We start from the raw sequence: 20,443 nt of genomic DNA, 5'->3' as shown, positions 1-20,443 counted from the left end.
GGAATTGTTTGGGAGAAGGCTACCTAGCTTGAGCCAGAATATGCCAGAGATCAGTCTAACAATTTAACTGTATAGGCAACTCAGGGCCATTGTCCTTGCTATGGCATTGCTCTCTTTACTAGTATAGATGTAGGCTGAGGTGCCAGCTGCAGGGTGACACTTCCCATGTTCCTCATTCTTCTTTATGTCCAAAGTCCCTTATGCTCTGGAGCATTAATCGAGCTTACCAGCTGTGCTTTTAAAAAAGTATAAAAATAAAACAGAGATATTTCAAAAAAGTCCAACTGTGACTGCCTGGTTTTCAGTGCTGCTATTTCTGTATTTCTAAAGCTCTGAGTGCTGAAGAATGGCAAGAAGGAAGGACACGGTGATCCATTGCCCAACAGCTTTCAGGAGCCCAGAGGGTATTTCAAACGTTCCAGTGGACCATGGTATCCCATTCCCTGTACCGGGCAGCATCCATGGCTCATTGCTTCTGGCCTTCTTCCTGCCAACATCTGACACGGCAATGTCAGCCAAGGCCACATGGGGTCATTGGCACAGTTACAACAGCATGAGACTTGCAATAAAACATCAGAGCCATTTCTTTGTCAGGCAGCGTATTTCTTGATGAATGTACTAATAAGCCCAGGACCCGCTTCTCATTTTATACTGACATAACTGCACCACTCTCAAAAGTCCTGCAGAAAGTTGTGAAATCACAACCAAGCCCTTGGACCTGAGCGTGATTCTTCCGAGCTTTGCAGTCAGGGCAGGCAGCTTCACTTTGTGTAAAAGCTGGGGTGAGAACTGTATTCACTTTGCCCTTTGGAGACAGGAAAGCACCTGCAGCAGACAGCAGGGTGAGGTTGGAGACCAGCAGTGACAGGGGAATGGTGGGCTTCAGTGAGACCTAAATACTCCTGTGGTACCTGTTCTTGAAGGTTGTTTTCCACTGTGAAGTTCAGGGAAGTTTTGTTCTCTCCAAAGAAACCCCATGCTGCTCATTTTTAAATCAGTGAGAATTCAGAGTTTGCCCCCAAAAAGGGACAGTCAAGCCTTCCGAGCAAAGAGAGAGCTCTGTCAGCCAGCATTTTGTGAACCTTAGGGGTTCTTGGAAGAGAATGTCTTTGAAGACTCCAGCATAACTTTATAAAGCATTTTTTTCCCTCTGTCTCCTTCCTGTATCTTCTATCACAGCTTAGGCGCTACAGTTTTCCCAAAGGTAAGCCATCAAAAGACAATCTTAGAGGGTTCACCACCCTGTCAACAACTGGCATTCACCATCTCTCCCTCTGCAATGGGTTTACACAGGGAATGGAATTTTCTAATCAGAGAAAAACATAGCAGAATGTACCCAATTCAGGTCAGGGGGAAAGGAAACACAAGAGTTTCTTCTTCTCTTCCACTGCATCCTGCAAAAAATAAACAGTTTTTCAACATCAGGAGTTGGGGGAATGTATTCATTCTCTTAGCAAGCAAGGAAAGGCAAGAGGCTTCCCTAAATGCAACACTGCAAAATACTAGCTAAGCGAACACCACATGTTAAGAGATTAACTTTTCTATGTACTCATAACAACCTCTAAAAAACTTGTCTGTATTTTAAGATGCGGTCATGGGGATTTATTAACCAGGACTATTAGATATGCATGGGAATACAAGCAAGCACACGCGCATACACGCACATAATATACTATTTTTTTGCTGAGCATCTGCTTGTCTGGCTATGTTCATATAATTCTCACACTTGAAGCTCCAAGGGAATGAGAATAATAGCAAATGCTCACACTCTTATCCTCCAAATGCTGAGGGGGACCACTGGGAACCCAAAAGCATCCTGTCTCAAATAAAGGAGAAGTTAAGTAACATTAGAGGTGGAATTAATGACAAAAAGTTCCATTTCATGCTTAACCCTTTCCACTCACTTCCGTGACCAGTTCTAACCACAGCAAGTGTTAGGAGCCCTGAAACATTGGTTTGTGGTTTGTTTACTCAAGGATGTGGGAACTAAGTCATGTTGCTGTTGGGTTTTCCTTTTTTTTTTCTTTTTTGTGTTGTGCTTTTTAAAAGCAATGATAGAATCAAAGGATAACTTTTTTAGCACCCTGAAGGATCTTCACACCCTAAGCCACTGCTGACTTCAGTCAGTAGCACAAATTAATTTATGCTGTATCTCCATCTAGTTACTTGCTATGTTCATTCTTATCTGAAGCTGGAGGTCTCAGCTGCAGTGCTAAACAAAATGAAAAGCCCATCCGTCTAAAACATCTTAAATCCCTTAAAACCCTTTGCTTTGCACTCATTCCTGGTCCTCACATTGCCCTCGCAGATATCCAGGCCTGCAGCAGTGAGGTCCCTTTCAAATTATTGAATGTTTTTTCTCTCCCAAAACCTTGTAATCAGCAGCCTCGTTCTTGCCTCTTCTTTATGCCACCTCCAAAACTTGCTTGCTTGCTTGCCAAAACTTTGGCTTCTTCCCTCACAGTGCTTTGCATCAAGTGCATTAGTTTATTCCCATTTGATTTTACAAGCCTCTCTTACAGACTACTAAAACTACTGTGGACTAAATCATCCACCTAATCCACAGCACTGATTTCATCACCCCAGCTCAGTAAAGCTCTGTAAAACTTAACCCATCCTAATAATGCGCTGTCTCTTTTGCTAGAAGGAGCACTGTTGTATTCCAGCTGCCATCACATCTATCAATCACCATACTGCTCCATGTCCTACCTTGTACAATGCTGTCTTGATCCAGCTGTCACTGAACTCCTCCTGTCACAAGTATCTCATCACTTTTCTCATCGTAACCCCTATCTCCTTCCTCCGGAGACGCTTGGGGATACCTACTCCTCCTCAGGATTTACTTCAGCTGGCTTGGATGCACAGGACCTCTTTCCCCAGCTAATGATTTTTTCTTCACTGTGCTATAATTATAATGCAGTAATGAATACACACGTGTGTTTTAAGAGAATTCATACCACGTGTCTTTAATAGTGCACAGATGTTAATGCTGGCAACTCTTACTGTTCAACATGTTTTCCCATCGTTGCTTGTTGCTTCTTACATTATTTCTGATTTGGTAAATAGCAGAGGGGAAGGACTTGGCTGTCATAGTCATTGGCCACCACAAACCTCCATGGGGCCACAGTATTAATCCACTGAGTAAACTATGCTGCATGCAGTTGGTGATTACGTAAACTCGTGAGTAAGTGAATAACAGGGAGCACTACCACTTCTCCGTATTTCACTATGCAGCCCTGACTTTGCCATGCCTGGCAAGGCTGGCTTGTAACCGGTGCTGATCTTCACCTCAGATTTTCAGTAAGATAGTTCCATAAACACAATGACATCGTGTCATGACATCATTACTTTCCTGTAGGTTTGAATCAGCTTGTTTGCTTTTACAGGAAATCGTATATATTCACTGCTCCTCCAACTTAATTGACACCAGGGAAGTGCCATACACATTAATTTCAACATTTAGCTCTCAAGTGCATGAACAACATTCCCATAATCCATTAGGTACCCACCCAGAACAGACTTCGACATCATACAAGTAAAGGCAGCTAAATAAACAGAAAGGTCAGTTTTAGAGTATAAAAACTTGAAAAATTCACAATATTACTTCTTCAGGAAGGGTGAAGCAAATATTACAGTACCTTGTGCTATGGGGGCTTATGGCCTGATTGAAAACACTAGACACTATGGTAATACAATACTGGTGCCAAGAGACCAAAGTTTTAATGTCTTCATCTCCCATCTCCCCAGATCCTTCCTAATGTTGTCCATGATGTCATTGCACCCTGGACTACTCAATTGCGCATTGATTGGAAAGGCTTTGCAGAGGAAAGAATAATACTGGAAACTGGCAGTGCATCATATGAGATGAGATGGATAATATGAACTAATGCACAAAACTAAACATGGCAGAAGGAAATCAAAAGAGACATTCTGCATTGTTTATGGACTACGGGACAGTCCACAAAATCACAGACCTAAGATCAGCATCTCTCTTGAGGGCTTCAGTGAAACAAAAGAGTGGAAAGCATTGTATTTATGGGATAGATCAGGCTTCTTCTAAGATTCCACTCTTCAGATCAATTTATATTCAACTCTGTTCTACTGCTCCACCAGCAGTAAATACAGAAAATATTCATAAAGTTACAAGAAGTATTGAAAACCTCATTATTTGTTGGACAGGAGGGGCAGACGGTAAAGGGGAAAGTGTCATAGTTTACAGCCTTGTGTTTTCAAACAGAGGCTAATGCATGCATACCAGCACTCACTTTTACACACCAGTGTCAAAATACAGATTAACTGCAAAGTGATCTTTGCAGTGACACTGCACACAGAGCACAGCCCTTAAGATGAGGGGCTAAAGTGATATACTTTGAGCCACCAGTGCTGTAAGTTGGAAATAACTTCACGACTCTCCCTTCACTCCTACCAAAGATAGTTTTGCGGAGTTCCTCATTCAGGATTCAAACTCCTTCTTGACTCTAAACAAGCATCTTCATACACCAAGTTCTAGACACATATGTAAACCTTGCCATCTCAAGGCTTTTGTGTGACAACATCTGGGAATATATTTATAGGATTTTAGTTCAAAAGAGTTGAGTTATGCATATTAACTAACACCCTGCGTCTGATCGCTGAGCTAGCTGCAGTGCTACAGTCCCATTCCAAAACCCACAGATATCATCTATACCAGCGCTGTCAACAGTTTGTGCACATTTTAAAAGCATCAAAGTGTTTTTCCTCGTTTTTCCAAGAAAAAAGAGCCCTTACGACACATAAACAAACACATAGAAAGGCAGACACATATTTCTTTGCATGATTTCAGTAAAAACATGCTTTTCTTATTAAATTTTGGTGCTATCTTTTGATTATAATCATCTTCTTTCCCAGAAAATCTATGACTAAGTATGTGTAAATACCCATCTCAGGGGTCTGCCCTTGCGGCGGCTGTGGCCAGCCCAGATCTTCTCACCATGTATGTGTGTGAATTGCCTCATAGTGGCGTGTATAATGCATTCTCCCTTCCTTCGGCTTCCCTATCCATCTGGGTGCTTGCCAAGTATGCTGGCTGGCCACCTTATTAGCAACAGAAGTGGGACTCGGGTCCCAATAAGACTCTGGTGGAAGCTGGCAATATCTCCCTTGACTGCGGTGGAGTTCAGCCTATTCCCACCACTCCAGCAAGGGCTTCCTAGCTCCATTATCGGGTGGTTGTGGACTCTGGTTGCTTTAGTCCTGTGAACTCCTGGGAGCCTTTGACACCACTTAACTTCAGCACAGACTAAGGGCACTCCGTTGTCACTAGATAAACCCATTATATAAGGCAGCTAAGTGTATGTGCTGCTCTCTCTCCTTGGTTCCCCCATAAGGCAGGTTCACGTACATGGAAATTCAGTGGGGTTTCAGTGGCAGAAGCAGACTCCTGGCAAACCACACATCAGTGTTTCTCTGGAGCTGCAGCTTTCCCAGCAAGGCTGCTGCATAGTCGGAGTCTGGATCTGTTTCACCCCAAGCCCCAGGCACTATGGCCAGCCCAAGTGGCTTGTGACTCCAGTGGGCTCTGACACCAGCTGGTCACCCCTATGCAGGATGAGGCCAGGCCTTACCAAGAAAGCTGAGTTCACATTTCCAAGAAGCAAAGCGAAAGGGAGATGTTTGAGCAGAGCGTTGTCATTGCCGGTGGTTTCTTCCAGGCCAGCAGTAAACTTATGTTGTTTACTGGATCCCAAACTTTCTTTGCATGTACACAGGAAAACAGATGCTTCCCACTCCCGGGCTCCATGCTCGAGCCAGGCTCCCTCAGCAAAACCTGCAGGTAGGGTACACAAACGGGGCAGCAGAGACATCGCTTCCTGCCTCCGGCTGCTTTGAGCTGGTGATAGAACATTATCTATCCCACACACTTCTTTGGCCTCCTTGCCAGGGTATCAGGCCGGCTCGCAGCGTGCAGCTTGCTTTTCCTGTGCAGTAGGAACAGCTGCCACCTCCGCTCACAAACAGGGGACAGAGGCCGGGGCTTGCAAGCACTTTGGCTCAAGCAGGGTGCATGGGGCACGGATGACAGAGCTGGGAAGCGAGCCAGGTCTCCCAGAGCCTGAGCAGGTGGGTGCCCTAACTACGAGGTTGCTTTTCATCTTCCAGCAGTAAATGTCTGGTGCAGTCCATCCATAGCCCTATCTTCAGCAAGCCTCAGGTGCAGGCCTCCATTTGATTCATTTATGCCGGCAGCAAATTAAGTTTCAGGCTCTTACAATGAATTAGAGAGGCAAAGGGGAAGCAGAGCACAAACTCATGTGCCTGGACATAGGCTTAACTATGGGGCTTCAGGATGGCCACCTATCACAACCTCTTGCCTCTTCTTCTTCTTGCCTCTTCTGGTCCCTGCCTGTGCCAGGGCTGTGATTTATTGCAGTTGTATGCCCTTCTGCAGTCCAAAAAGGATCCTTCAGCTTTCTGTCTGAAGAAGGTCCTCGCAAGTGACACAGGTTGAGAACATGATGCACTGTTCCCCTCTCCTGTGACATTTCTTTACATAAGCAGCTGAATAGCAGAAGATACCAGTGTTCATTACTAATTTTGTTATTTATAGCAAGCTGCCACAGATGGAGACTGCAGCACCATTCTATCTTTAGGGCGTAGCGCCTGCCTGTCCATACAGACAATTGGTAATTAGCACAAGAACAATTTGTTTATCTATTCTCAAACTTAAATAAATAGGACAGCCATTTATCTGTCAAAATTCAACTCCCTCCCATTGCCAGATCTCCCAGTTAACTGCTTAATGAATAAAGTTAATCACTTCAGGCACTTAGGTAAAGAAAAAAGTGTCTCTTAAAAGAATTCCTATTAAAGAAAATCAAATATGCAATAAAAAATAACAGGTTATATACTGAATGGATAGCATTTAGTTCACAAGAATCAGGAGCACAGGACAAGATGAAGAACACAGGGATGTCAAGCAAAGGTGTAGAAATGGACCAACCGGTACGTAGGGGAGGTGTGCTGTATACATCCTGGCTACTCCCAGCATGTGCACTTCCTACCAGTCCAGTCACCCAGCTCTCAGCCGATCACTCCAAGTGATTCCTTGCATGAATGTGAAACTGGGGAATAGAAGACAGAGAAGATACTTGCAGTTCTCCAAGTAAAATCCCACATGTGCGTTAAGATGCACTTGCATGGCTCAGATGGCAGGACTCTGCCCAATGTAAACACCACACAAGCCAGGGAGAAGACATGACATAATTTTTTCTATTTTTATTGCTGATCCCAACCCTTCTTTGTTCTCTTCTATTCCCTATACCCACCCCTGAAGTTAGAGAAGAGAGGAAGAGTCTTTATGAATAGATGGACTTTGTGAATTGTACCCAAGGATTGGCCCCTGTTCCCTCTCTCCTTGCCCCCACCACTGCTGACAAGGAGGGGAATGGGAGCTGCTGAGGGACTGCTCACACTCACTTTAAAGGCCAAGCAGTCTGTATGGAAAAAGCCAAACAACCCTTGCCTTTCTCACAATTCAGATGTTTTCAGCATCTGAAAGTATTTACTTATTCAAGCTTGCCAGTGCAGCTTTTTTAACATGCATATGACTGTACACACATCCACACATACAGGGTGGGAAAAGCAATGAGAAAAAATATGAAGGTTTTAGAGGTTATTGCTATCAGGTAGCAAAAGTGGGCCAGATCTGAGGAATTCTGCCTAGCCTCCATTTCTCATCATATGGGTCCCAGTGAAGAGCTATTTGCTTGTTGTCCTACCACCTGGACAATCTTTATTTGACCTTTTTATCCTCCCATCATCCAGGAAGGGGATAAAAGCTACTAAATAAGAGTAAACTATTTCAAATTCAATGGCTGGGAAGAAATACTAATGAGGAGCTCCTTCTTTTGTCTTTCAGCTCACAACTCCCAATTTCCCTGTAGTGGTCAAGCTGGGACACGCGCATGCTGGAATGGGGAAGGTAAGTAAAACTGAAAATACACATAGCTCAGGAAACAGATATATATGTGGCCCAGTATTTGTGTGATTGTACACAGCATGTGCCCAGCCAGTGAAGGGGTTAAACCTCCCCACAGCCTATCTGGGTTGCACTGGCTGTTCCTGTGAGAGAGAAAAGGCCTTTTTCTGCTGTCACGCACTCGGAGACAGGCAGCGGTATTGGGTTGGAGACTGTCTGGGGTGCGGGGAGGGGGGTTGTGAAGAGTGGGGGAAAATCTGCCTGGGCTGAAGTCATTAGGCTCGTCTTTTATATACTTTCTGCCCTCCTGAAAGTGGTAGTGTTGTTTATTCAAGCACCTGTAATGTGCAGCTACACCCCATAGCTCTCACAATGAGGAGTAGCAGCACTGGTCTTTTCGAGCGCATTATGATGACCTTATTCAATAAAACGGGAGCCCTTCAGTTATTTTTTTCCTCCTTGCAAGGAAGAACAAGACCTTACAAAGCAGAGTGGCTGGTTGCCTGCCAAGGAATCCTGAAAAACAGTTCACTCCCCAGAAGGACCTGTTTGTTTTTCCCAGGCTCTCTGGGATCTTTATTCCCCCAGTGAATTAGCAGCCCCTGTTTCTTGGGGTGGCTGGGCTCCCCTTTCTGTGAGGCATCACCAGCACATTGCTGCTGCACTTTAGCCTCCTCTTTCTTGGATATACCTTTTAAAAAAGCATCCCCTACCTGCCTAAAACTTGATTTGTTCAGAAGTAGGAAATTCTGATGCATCACCTCTGAATCCAAATGGGTGGTACATGACCTTCAGAACCGATACCTCTGTCACGGTGCTTCCCTAGGACAGACCGACCTTCTCCCAGCCTCACTCTTTGACTGAAAATTATATATAGGTACGCCAAACTTAAACTAGGTACAGTTTGTTTGCTCACGCTTTGGAAACAGAAGTCCTTTCTGCCTGCCTGGATTGCACATGGAAGCTCTCATAATCTTTCTTGCTTTGGTTGCAGTGTTCCCCTTGTCTGGATGGTAGCTGCCAGAGAGGAAGTGGGCTCAGATCCCTGGGCCAGTGGTGGAGTTGGCTTTTAGCATCAAAGAACAAACATTTAAATAAGCAGGAAATGTTTGTTAAAATATTGGTGCTTCGTATGTTAAACAGGCAGAGGTGTCATTGAATTAGAATATATGCAGAGAGCCTAGACCTGCTTGTATAACGAGCCACTGAACATGTCCCTAGGAAAGATTTCATTAGCAAAATCCAACCAGGACAAACCAGGAGGAAGAAACCTCTCCCCGAGGAAAGGTTTCAAGTTCCTTGAGACCTTGCAATCCTGGATCTCTCTGACTGCTCTGCAATTTCATCTGTAATGTAGGGAGGGCTTCACGTGTCTTTCTTGTGCACAAAGGACCCTTGGTGGCTACAGAAATGAGGGCGGAATCAGAGAAAAGTACCTCAACCTTAACAGTGGTTCCAGCAAAACTCTCAACAGAATATTCAGCTGCTGTTTTCTGCACTGGACATCACATCTTCGTCCATCTCTCATTTTCCCTCCCATTTCATTCTTTAATGATGTTGGGTTTTTTCTGTCACAAGTTATAAGGGAAGAGGGTTTCTATTCAAACTCCAAGCACAATTGTGTTCAGTGGTACAAGGGGGTTACGTAGGAAGTCATTCCAGATGAAGATAGGCTGACAGCCAGCATCTTAGAAGAAAGAGTTGGTCTGAAGCCAAGTTTACTTTAGTCCATTATGAAATTAGGGATTACTAGCAAAGTCTGGATGTGGATTTGGGCACAGAATTTCAACACTGCTGTGTTCAGTAGATGGGGAAGGTACAGGAAGGAAGAGTAGTTGACTTTATGGTTTTAGTTTGGGCCCTTCTCCAGCCACAAGCAGCCTGAAGGGAAGTTGAGACTGATTAAATTAGTCTTCTTGAAGTCCCATTGCATTGCATTGCATAGAGCAAAAAGAGGAGAGAGAAAATGAGAATAAAATAAAGAACAAGTCAGTTGGTTTAAAAGACAAGTAATGGGAATTTGTTTTTAAGACAATAGGGTTCAAGCCTAGGTGGGGCTGACAGAAAGAAACCACAATGTTGGAGTAACACAGATGATAAGCAGAACTATGAGCCTACTAGGAAAGTAACACCTATAGGTAAAACAATCAAACATCCAGTTAAGTAATTCAGAAGAGGGAAGTGTCCAGGAGACATAATGGTGGTTTTAACCATCATAATGTAAAAGCAATAATCAGTGATGATAAGGAGATTACAGAGAGCTAAAGGATTTATTTGCATTGGTCTTCAGAAGTAGAGATGACAGCAGGAAATAGCAGGTCTTTAGCTGTAAAATATGTCATATGAAAAGAGAGAGGTTTGCTTTTGGTTTAGATGAGTGTAAGAAAGTAACTGTTAATAAAGCACCTGCATTGGGTCATGTTTTATACAAAAGCAGTATCTGAAGAAACAAAGGATAAAATAACCAACCTATTAGCCAAAGTACACATGTGAGTATTAAAAATAGTAAGTACTACAATAAACAATGCCAAGACAGTAAGCCATGTACTTGTACCTGTAATGGGTGCTTCAAAGGATGTGAGCATTCAGATTACAATCTCATTACCAGCAGAAATTGTCAAGGAAGTACTTACATTTTTCTTGTTATTAATAGTAAAATCACATGTAAAGGGAAGCACCAAGACTTAGAAGAATGAGCAAAGCTGGGAAGTCCAGACACAGTTATTCTTTAGTTGTACTGAGGCAGTGGCCAGGAGCCAGAAAAACTCCAGACACGGAAAAGGCTTCTTCCCCAAAGAGCTCCACCATTGACTTGCAGGGAGATTTGTGTCATTTCACAGTTCTTCTTCAGTTTCTCTGTGTTACAGACCAGAGGGATTATAATGATCACCTGATACTTATTGCTAATTCATGTTCATAAGGCTCTTGGCACTATAAGAAGTGCTGAGTGTTTATTATTTTGCAATAATGGCTAGAAAGAGCATAATTATAATAGTCAAGCTTTCATTTTCACATATCCTTTGTTTTCACAATGTTTTCACACATTTTCACAAAATTCACTCACCACATTTTTTAATCAGAGGGCTGAACAGAGGATCCCCAAAGCTAAAATGAAAAATAACTGTGTTAGGACTTGTAAGAAAATGGCTCTATTGACTGTCTTCAGCTTGGAAGAGGAACAGTTAGTATTCAAGGTCAGAACAAAAAGGGGTGGCAGTATACAGTGAGTGATAGAAGGGCTCTTGCCAAATAATGCATGCATGGAAGGTGCAGGTGGAGATGAAGAAAAACAAATTTGAAATAAAAGGCATCTTCTGAAATTTCCATTGAGAAATACAGAAACAACAGCCTCTCTGTTAACTTGAGCAGAGACATCAGGAATAGCCTTCACCCAGAGAGACAAAGAAGCCTCAGACAATCTTCTCATCTAAAAGCAGGACATATGCCCCTCATCCTCTCCCATGACCATCATTATCCCTTTTCCAAAATTTGGAGTCAGTCTATACCTTGCTGGCACTGGAAGATCATAACAAGTGCTCTGTGTGCTGCTGGTCCATTACAGTATCGACACAAATACAGTACCTGTAAAAATATTGTTCAAACAATGGTTTACATTGAGGTCAGCAAAGAAGGACCTTTCTCATATTGTATTTAGGTTGCCCCGGCTCATGGGGTCAACAGTACTCAAGGAGTCTTCCAGGGAAGCCATGGATGGACACCTGAGAGGAGATATCCTTGCCTGCGCAGAACTGAACTGTTATTCACCTGGCAGTTCCTAAAGGTCAAGGCATTTTTAAGCATTGTGCAGTTTGAGCCTACCTACCCCAAACATGTCCCCACATAGGGGTTTCTGTTGAATAGGGTGAGCACTACAGTGAGAAAGGAATAAAGCTTCTTCCTGACTCCGGATCTCATAATGCCAGAGCCCATGGAAAAGACTACAGCTCTGAGTGTGTTAGTATCTGCCATTTGTGAGCTAACATGACCCTAAAGTGCCCTAGGAAAAGAACCCAGCACTGCAAATTCACTCAAAGAGCCTCCTCACCTCTTCCTGATCAGATCATGAGAAGGAAACAACTGCCAGATCTGCAGGGAGAGGAAAAATAGTATCTGTTAGTGTAGCTTTATATATATTTATATGAATTTAATAAATATATATATATATATATTGCTACTCTTACTTTATTTTTAGACCTCTGTAATTAGGCCAGTTTAAGAGTCACCTCCTGTCCCCTCCTGCCCCATAATTATGAAAACACCTCCCCAGTACAAATCCTGGCTCAGATGAATTTATTACATTGTAGAAGAAAAACTTGTTGTTCATAATAATGTGGTCAGAGTTATTTTCTCTCTTACTGGATGGGAAAGACTTCTCTCCTTTTTTTTTTCCCTCTGGTATAAATATAGCACAAACTAAACAGAGCTACTCTGTAATGTAAAAATACTGCAAGCTTTTTATCAGGAAGGACAGCTCGTCACCTTGTCTCTCTCGGGACTGGAAATAGAATGTTCCAAAAGCAAGAGCTTTGAAAATCCAGTGTGCTAAAGAGGAAAGGAAGGGGAAAGGGCTGCCTTGGTTTGTCAAGGAACAAATATTTTCTTTTACAGAGAACAAATAATAACTTGACATGCAACATTCACAACAGCGCAGCCCAATTGCTGTGTTCCCACTGACTCATGAGTGAGGAGGTACCACCCGTCTTGAAAATAGCAAAAGCATCCCTGTTTCTTGCACATCAGTCTGGAACCTTTTGCTGGACGCAGAAAAGGGTGTCTGATCCAGGGCACTGGGGACCAAAGCTGCCAAGACCTGGGGCTGAGAGCAGCTCTTCATTAGAAAGTTAGTAGGGATTATAAGGCTTAATGCATTAAAGGCAGCATAACATCTGGAGAACTTCAGTGTGAGGATAATAAGGAAATGCAGACTTTATTGTGTATTTCTTATTTTGAGGTGGGTCAAAATTAGGCCTAAATTGAATGTGTGTCGGTTGGGTCAGGTGTTTTCTGAGAAAGGGAGTATAATTTGGGCTAGAGGGAAGGAGAGGCTCAGGAAACCCTCTGTGCAGAACCATTCCTGAAGACCCACTGTCCCAAAATGGCAAAGTCACTACAGAAAGGCTAAGCGCAGGTCAAGACGGATGAAAAATCACAAGCTTTGTGTGGCCATGCCAGTTCCTCTGGAGGAAAACACTCACATATTTTCCCAAGCCTACCAAGACTCAGTTAAACACCACATTGCCAAGGCCGGCCCTGGCTCAGCCTTGGACACTTACCTTCCAGCTGAACTTGCCTCTAACCCTAGTTTGGATGCAGAAACTGCTTCTGCAAGCCATCTCCAAAGTGGTGTGGGTTTAACCTGTGAGGTAGAGTTAACTCTGGATGACACTCAGAGAGGCAAGGCTAGGGCAGCCCTAGCAGACTACTATAATTATACCATGTAGGCTATTTTTTCATGCAGCCACGTAACTAATGAAAGAAAAAGGGGACTGTGAGGCAATACCTTGTAGTGCTTAGGCTAAAGATGAGAGAGGACTGCTGTAGCCCTGGGACCCTGGTGTCCAGAAACATCTAGGATATACAAGAGGCAATAGATTCAGGAATTATGAGACAGTGGAAGCAGAAATTTCTGCCCAGGACCCTCATTGCAGGAGCCTGTGCTCACGCAGGTCTCAGGGGTGGCTCAGACTGCCTGGGAAATATCCACAGTGGGTTTTTAAAATTGCCAGGACCCAGTCTCCAAAATCCTGTCTTGCAGAAAGGCCTCAAAAGAAGGTCCACAGCAGGGAGGGGGCAAAAGTGTTTGTTCCTGATCTGTCCCTTGGACCACTTTCCAGCCAAGGGCAGCAAGATCAGTGCCTCTTGGGCAGGTTCAGGATGGGAACAGGCACCCACTGCAGGTCTCGTAGTATCAGCTTCTGAGATGCCACTGCTGGGCAAAGGGATGGTCACATCTGTGAGCATGTCCCCAGGGGTGCAGCCAGCCTCCCGTCCCCACTGCAGCGACAGGGAGCGTGCTAGGGCACGGCCGGTGCCCAAGTTAGAGAAGAGAGCCAGAAGGGAAGCAGGGACTCTCCCGGGGAGATTTCTTACTCAGAAAAGGCATTTGTCAACACACTGGCCCAAACTCTTCACAACAGGTCACTAAAACACTACAGCAAACAGCAGCCGATGGCTCCAAAATGAGTCTATTGCTGCTCAAACAGGCAGCACAGCTAAGCAAACAGGCCGACAGGGCAGGGGCTGTGTTTGCACTCGCTGTTTGCACTCCTCTATGCAGCTAATGGGATATTGCATTCATCCTAAGAAGGTTGGGAAAAAATAAAAAGAAAGAGAGAAAAATGGCTTCCTGTTGATCTCTTTCCAACTTCTTTTCTCAGTTTCATGCATTGGCCAACCTGCCATTTTAGAAGACAGATTTATCCCTTATTAGGTAAATTGGTAACTGTTTGCTCTAGTATGATTTTTAATAGTCCCTTCTTAAATAATGCCTTCTGGCATCACACCACATCCACCCTGGCTTTGGTTATCTCTAGGGTTTTTTCTCCTGTTAGGAGAATGGATATTTTATTGACATGTAAAAGGGTTACAAGGCAGGAGGAAATGAATTATAAAAAATTTAAAAGTAGAAAGCTAATAAAATGGTGGACTTGATAGATAAGGCAGGAAAATAAATCTAATTTGACTGTAACTTGAGTGCTTCCTGTTTATGAAGTAATAACCATACGCTGGACTAAGCCAGCGTGAACCCAGGACACTTCTGTTATTTTGTCAAATTTGGCCGGCTCTAGCGATTAACAAACGGTGGCTCAGATTTCAGCTTTGGTGTGGTGATTATTTTGATGCCTGGTGGGAAATAAGGCCATGATCTCCTAAAAGGGGACCTCTGTGAGATGCTTTCTCTGAAAAGTCTGTGGGAAGGGCTCTGGCATGGGCCAGGGAATATGGCAGTGCTGTTTCCTGAGGACTGTGTAGCACTGTGGGAGTCATCTTCTTTGTTTTTCTTTTCTTACTTTGTGTCCGCATTGAGTCCCCCCTTCTTTAGCTATTTACCCAGCCAAAAATCCTCAGGCCCATTGGAGAAAACACCTTCAAGTGCTTTCCCTCTCTCCTGATAAGGAGGGGGTGACAGGGAGGAGGAAGAAATGGACCCTTCCTTTCCATAGCACGCTGTATTTTTGAGGAAAAATCCCATTTAACAAGACAAGCATACAGCTCCTTTCTAGCAATAACAATATGGTCTAATTCAATCTGGAGAGGGAAGCAGCATCCCTTCCTCTGCCTCTGGGACAAATGTTCCTGGGCTGGGAATGCAAACGTTTCAGCCGGGGCCCAAAGACATCTGTTGCACAAGCACAGCACTTTGTTTCAGATCCCACAAATGTCCTTGTTCCAAGTAGGTCATTATATAATGGCTTTTGTTTTTTCCCATTGCCAAAAGGGTCTGGGAGAATATGTCGTAACACCGTGCGTTGCCCGCCCATGCCGTCCCTCCTGCAATCGTCTCATCTGGGTGGGACTCTCTCACTTGATGTCATTCAGCCCAGTGCTGCTCTTATCAGTGCAGCAAAAATACCCAGCCTTGATGCAGCAAACCCTGCTTCCCCGGGATTTTGTAAGCTGTGCCCAGGCTGGGGGCTCCCCCCAGCTGCGGTGCTTCCCTCTCCCACTCCCCCCGCCACCTCCAGGGCTTTCCCACCACCTCACCCCCTGCCCTGCTGCACCAGGAACAGCCGGCACCACATGCAACCCCACTCAGACATAGAGGGGAACAACACAGCCCAGAGCAAGGCTGCTCCTCCTGGATGACGTGCAATGGTTGCCTTTACATTTCCCCTTTGTGTTTGTTATTTCCTTTTTTTTTTTCTACCTTCCCACCCCACAGGCGACTGTCGTCTTCCTCTGCTGCCTTTCTCAGCAGTCCCTGAATAGTGAGTGCACAGCCCTCACCATAGCAAAAGGGAGGAGGACTAGGGGTATGTGGCATTCAGCAAAAGGAGAAGCAAACACCAGGCCTTTTTTCTTATTATTCAGGCATCTCGAAATGGTCACAGGTCAAACTAGTTGCACTTTTCACCTTCCCCACAACCTGTCCAGTTCTCAAGAGCTTTTCCACACCAGGATGTGGCTATATCTTTGGCTTCTGTTAAGGCTGGTGCTTATTAAAAAAAGTCTAAACAGAATAGAACAGGTTAGAAACAAGCTTGTCCTCTGTCCTCTAGTGAAGATGGCTCCTGCCCTCTCATGGTTGAAGGCAGATATGTAAAGCCACTTGTTTGTTCTTTGCGAAGAAACACCAAATACCATCACACGCGTTTCCTTCAGACGGCTCCACATAGTCTAGCATCACCCTCCTTTAACACACACACTGACACAACTGGGAAACTCTTCTGGGGCAGAGGCTGACCAGTTGTCACGAGCAAGTAGACACTTTGCAAAGCGGGGCTGCAATCCCCAGCTGTGGTCTCAAAGTGTTACCAAAGTAAAAAGTGTAGGTAATAAAGTCACTCACTTGCTCACCCTTTTCACACAATGTTGGTCTTTTTTCTGCCAATTAACCCACCCTTCCTGCATCCATCCTGTTCTAAGGAACAAGAATCGCACGGGTTTGATGCACCAAGTAGTTTTTTGCCAATAGACTAAAGGCCAGGGTTGATAGTAAGAGTGAGGTGAAGTTGTCCACTATGTTCTCACTACCTGCTTGTTCAGTTTTCCTCTCCCAAACCAATAAGCTTTTGCAGAGATTTGATGATATCATTAGAGCTTCCACTCTTTTGGTCCTTCTTTCTTCTTTTTTTTTTTTTTTTTATAAGAATCAGAGCATTTCTCATAACCGAATACAAATCTGTGAAAAGCCAGCTTCTCAGAAAATCTCCAGCTCATAGGCCGCTGCCCTCTCATTTCCAAGTACAACTCAAGTCTAACACCCAACCAGCTGTACCACACAGGTGCCCAAATCTCACACAAATCTCCCCAAGAATCACAGGCTTCCCTAGAGGCATCCTTTTCCATCAGAGCTTGCTTCCAGCCAGGAGACCTGCACTGCTCCTCAAAGAAAGTCTGGAGGGGGGGGTAATGTGAAATGCCAGGGAACTGAAGCCTAGAGGTGGCAGACAACCAGCTCTCTTCTTGATTTCCTGGCATTGGTTTCTATTTCCTGACCACTCAAAATACTCCGTGTTCATCCATCCCAACATGGGAAATAGCAGTTCCAATGTTTGAATGCAGTAATGCCCCTTAAGAGATCAAATATTTTTCTGAAGCATCATAAAAGCAAAGAGCATTAGCAAGAGCCATCTGGGCAAAGGTCTAGCTGTCTCCTTGGTGCCAGGTTTACCAGGGCTTGTGCAAGAGGAAGGAGAAAGGGGTTGATTTGCTCTGGGCTGGGTTGGTTTGGGGAAATTCTCTCTTTAAATCACACAATCCCTGCTCTGTCCTCAACTCCATCTGTGTGGTTTTTAACTGATGTTGTGCTATTCAGGCACAGAGGTGACTTCTGCTCACAAAGTATTCCTGTTCTTTTTGCTCTTGTCACCTTTTCGCTGGATTTTGGCAATCAAGGTCAAGGTTGAGAACCAGCACGACTTCCGGGACATGGCCAGCATAGTAGCCATGGCCAAAACCTACGCCACCACCGAGCCGTTCATTGACTCCAAGTACGACATCCGAATCCAGAAAATTGGCAGCAACTACAAGGCTTACATGTGAGTGCATGGCTATGCTGGAGCGAGACGGGGGGGAGACAGTGCTGTGGATGTGATTCAGTCGGTGTCTGCTCCGGGCAGGAGTAGGAAGCTGACTTAACTTCCTTGAAGAATAGCCCTGCTGTTCTCCTCCCACCTCTGAACCCAGATCCCTCATCCACCGATCATCTTCTCCATTACTCACCATCAGCTCCTTGTTTCTGGAAGGTAAATCTCTTTCTACCTGTTTCTGAGATTCAGCTAGTTCCCACTGTTACAACTGTGCTCTGCCATCACATATCACCTCTCCCTCCTGTTGTCGAAGGGCTCATCTTTCCCAGCAAAATCCTCCAGCTCCCAGTACCCTCTAGTACAAACTGAACCTGGTCCCTTTCAACCTGGGGCAAACAATAAAAAAGATTGAGCCAGCTGCAACTCCTGGAAACCTACAGTGTCCAACCCATAGCAACACCCCATCCTTTCCCCAGCCGGAGAACACAGCACCACAATCACATAAGGGCATGAGGAGCACACAGCACCAGGTATGAATGACCTCAGCCCGGCCAGCATGCAGGGTTTCCGTGTCCATTTTGCATGTGTGCTCCTTGAAGCGTACAAAGGAGGGAAAGCAGAAAGAGAGACATTTCTGTGGGTGCCCCAAAGCTCCTCCCTGCCCTGTGGGGTAGTGAGGGAGGTGGCATGAAGGCAACCCCCAACACTGGTATGTTCAAAAACATTAAAAAGCGTTCAGCCAAACTTCACTAGTCGTCAAGCTCAATTAAAGATGTAACCACATGAGTCAGTAAGACACCTGTTTCTTCTTACTGCAAACCAGCAGATGAGAAAAACCAAATAGCACAGCTTCTCCAGAAGCTCCTTATCCAGCCACAAAATTCTGGACAAGTAGACAGCTCCAGCAGCACATTCTTCAGGTCACCAGATAAATTTCTTATGTTACCTAACACTCACAACACTGAGTTTTGGGCCCGTGTTTACAAACCCCCAGGTCATAGTTCTGGCGAAACATAGTTGAATAAGATAATCGAATGTACACGATCACATATTTTTCAGCTATAGCTGCCTAAAATTCCCAGTTGGATCCTTAGCACAGAGGTATTTCAGCAAACTAGATAATGACTGAATGGCATTCTTCATGGGAAGGACTTGTGGGACACTCGGCTACTTCACAGGAACAAAATGAAAGAAAATTTGTTTTAAATCTGATCAGGTCAACAATAGCACAGTTGCCTAATATTACATTAACATCTCAGGGAGTCTGGCGCAAATTGGCCAAAGGAAGGAAGGTTTAGAATATCAATTAAAATTCCCTGTTCCTGCCAACCTACCCAGCCTTGGCTCCAGAGCCTGCTCCCAGCCTGCCTCTAAGTGAAACAAAGGCCCAGTTTGCCTGAGCGTATCCTCTCCCCATTTATTATTCGCACTCACCACGCACTCATCCAGACCGGCATCAGAAATAATACCAGATGATTGAGGAAAGAAAGCAGTCACACTAAGAGCTAATCCCACTTGGGAATATAGCCGCGCAAACAATTGTTTGCTAAATGAAAAATGTTTTCACATGAAAACAGCCATGAACAGGAAACACCTTAATGAGAAATGAAGCTTATTAGCAAAGAAAGCAAACAGCAAAATTCACCCAGCGACTTGTTAACCCAGAAGGTTGACTTATATTGAGAGAGCCATTCACAGACGTGAGCTTGTGAGAGTGGTATAGTCAGTCCCGTTGGGGGCTGTTCCTTCTGTCCCAGCATCAGACAGAATAGAAGGTTATTTCTACAGTATAAATAAGTCCCTACTATGTCCAAGGACAGACGTAAAAGCACCCAAAATATCAGAGTTCTCACTGGTGTCTCAAATAGAAAACTCAAAATCATTAGTCACACTGGCAAATCTCAGCCTTAAAGGCAATTACCGCATCTGCAGTAGAGTCATGCTAAGTGAACGGCTTTGATCTGTGAGCCATGGAATCTACCCAGCATTTTTATACCTTCACCCACACATATAGACTGTAAAAGCCCCCTTCCTTCTGGAAAAGACTGCGTAGCGCAATTCTCCAGAATATGTTTACTTTGCACCAAGCATCTGCCAGAGGGAGGATGCTGCAGGGTGACTCATGCATTCCTCCCTGCCCCAGATGTTCCATGCACTTCCTTCCAGCCCGTGACCCAAGGCTCGAGTTCAGTTTCCCATTGATTTCAGCGCAGTGACTCCAGATTTACACGACTAACAAACACCTACTTAGCCCATGCCTTGGGCCAGTCTCAAAACAGCAGATAAGCAGCATGTGATACATGCCTAAAATTCCACCGAATGTATTTGGCTGTCATTGTAATACTGGTGAAGAGAAAACACAAATAATCTTCACGTGGCAGGGGAAATTGGGGCAGAAATTATACTTCCACCCTTGCCCCAACTGGGGACAAGCAACGGGATCACTTCCAGTTAAGACTCACGAAATACTCACTTTGCATGAAGCCAGCAGCTGCTGATTTTCAGGGGTGGGATATTCCTTGCCATCAGCTTTTAGTAAGAGGGTAATATCCTTTCCTTTCTAGTTTCATGCATGTGACTTCTTATTTTGTTGCCTCAAATGCACTTCAATATGCTCTGCAGGGGCTACAACTTCAACTGTGTGTAAACTACAGCTACTTTTAGACCGAAATGGCCCAGCTGTGAGATGGTGAATATAGGATACCAACAGCCTATGATGGTTTAGGATGATTGGAAGCACTTTGACTTTGAGTCCCTGAGAGAAAGGGGGTTTGAGGCAGGGCATCCTTAGGGA

At 44.5% G+C, this 20,443-nt stretch overlaps 1 protein-coding gene and 1 long non-coding RNA gene across 3 annotated transcripts in view; one reads left to right on the top strand and one right to left on the bottom strand.

The window, feature by feature from the left end:
• Positions 1 to 20,443, top strand: part of SYN3 (synapsin III) — a 186,641-nt gene that overhangs the window by 141,897 nt on the left and 24,301 nt on the right. For both annotated transcript variants that reach the window (XM_009647801.2, XM_009647800.2), the window contains 2 exons: positions 7,898 to 7,960; positions 17,516 to 17,658. In XM_009647801.2, the coding sequence (XP_009646096.1) occupies positions 7,898 to 7,960; positions 17,516 to 17,658 (206 nt within the window). The remainder of the gene's footprint in view (positions 1 to 7,897; positions 7,961 to 17,515; positions 17,659 to 20,443) is intronic.
• Positions 10,662 to 11,541, bottom strand: LOC118453261. Its single transcript, XR_004843182.1, has 3 exons — positions 11,464 to 11,541; positions 11,022 to 11,062; positions 10,662 to 10,813 (listed from the first exon to the last, which is right to left on the bottom strand). It is a non-coding gene; the product is annotated as an uncharacterized LOC118453261 (long non-coding RNA).

This window comes from Egretta garzetta, unplaced genomic scaffold (assembly GCF_000687185.1).
Source record: "Egretta garzetta isolate BGI_Z169 unplaced genomic scaffold, ASM68718v1 scaffold51, whole genome shotgun sequence".
NCBI classification, from domain to species: domain Eukaryota; kingdom Metazoa; phylum Chordata; class Aves; order Pelecaniformes; family Ardeidae; genus Egretta; species Egretta garzetta.
Note: the sequence above shows the minus strand (reverse complement) of the source record. Positions and strands in the feature narration are given on the sequence as shown.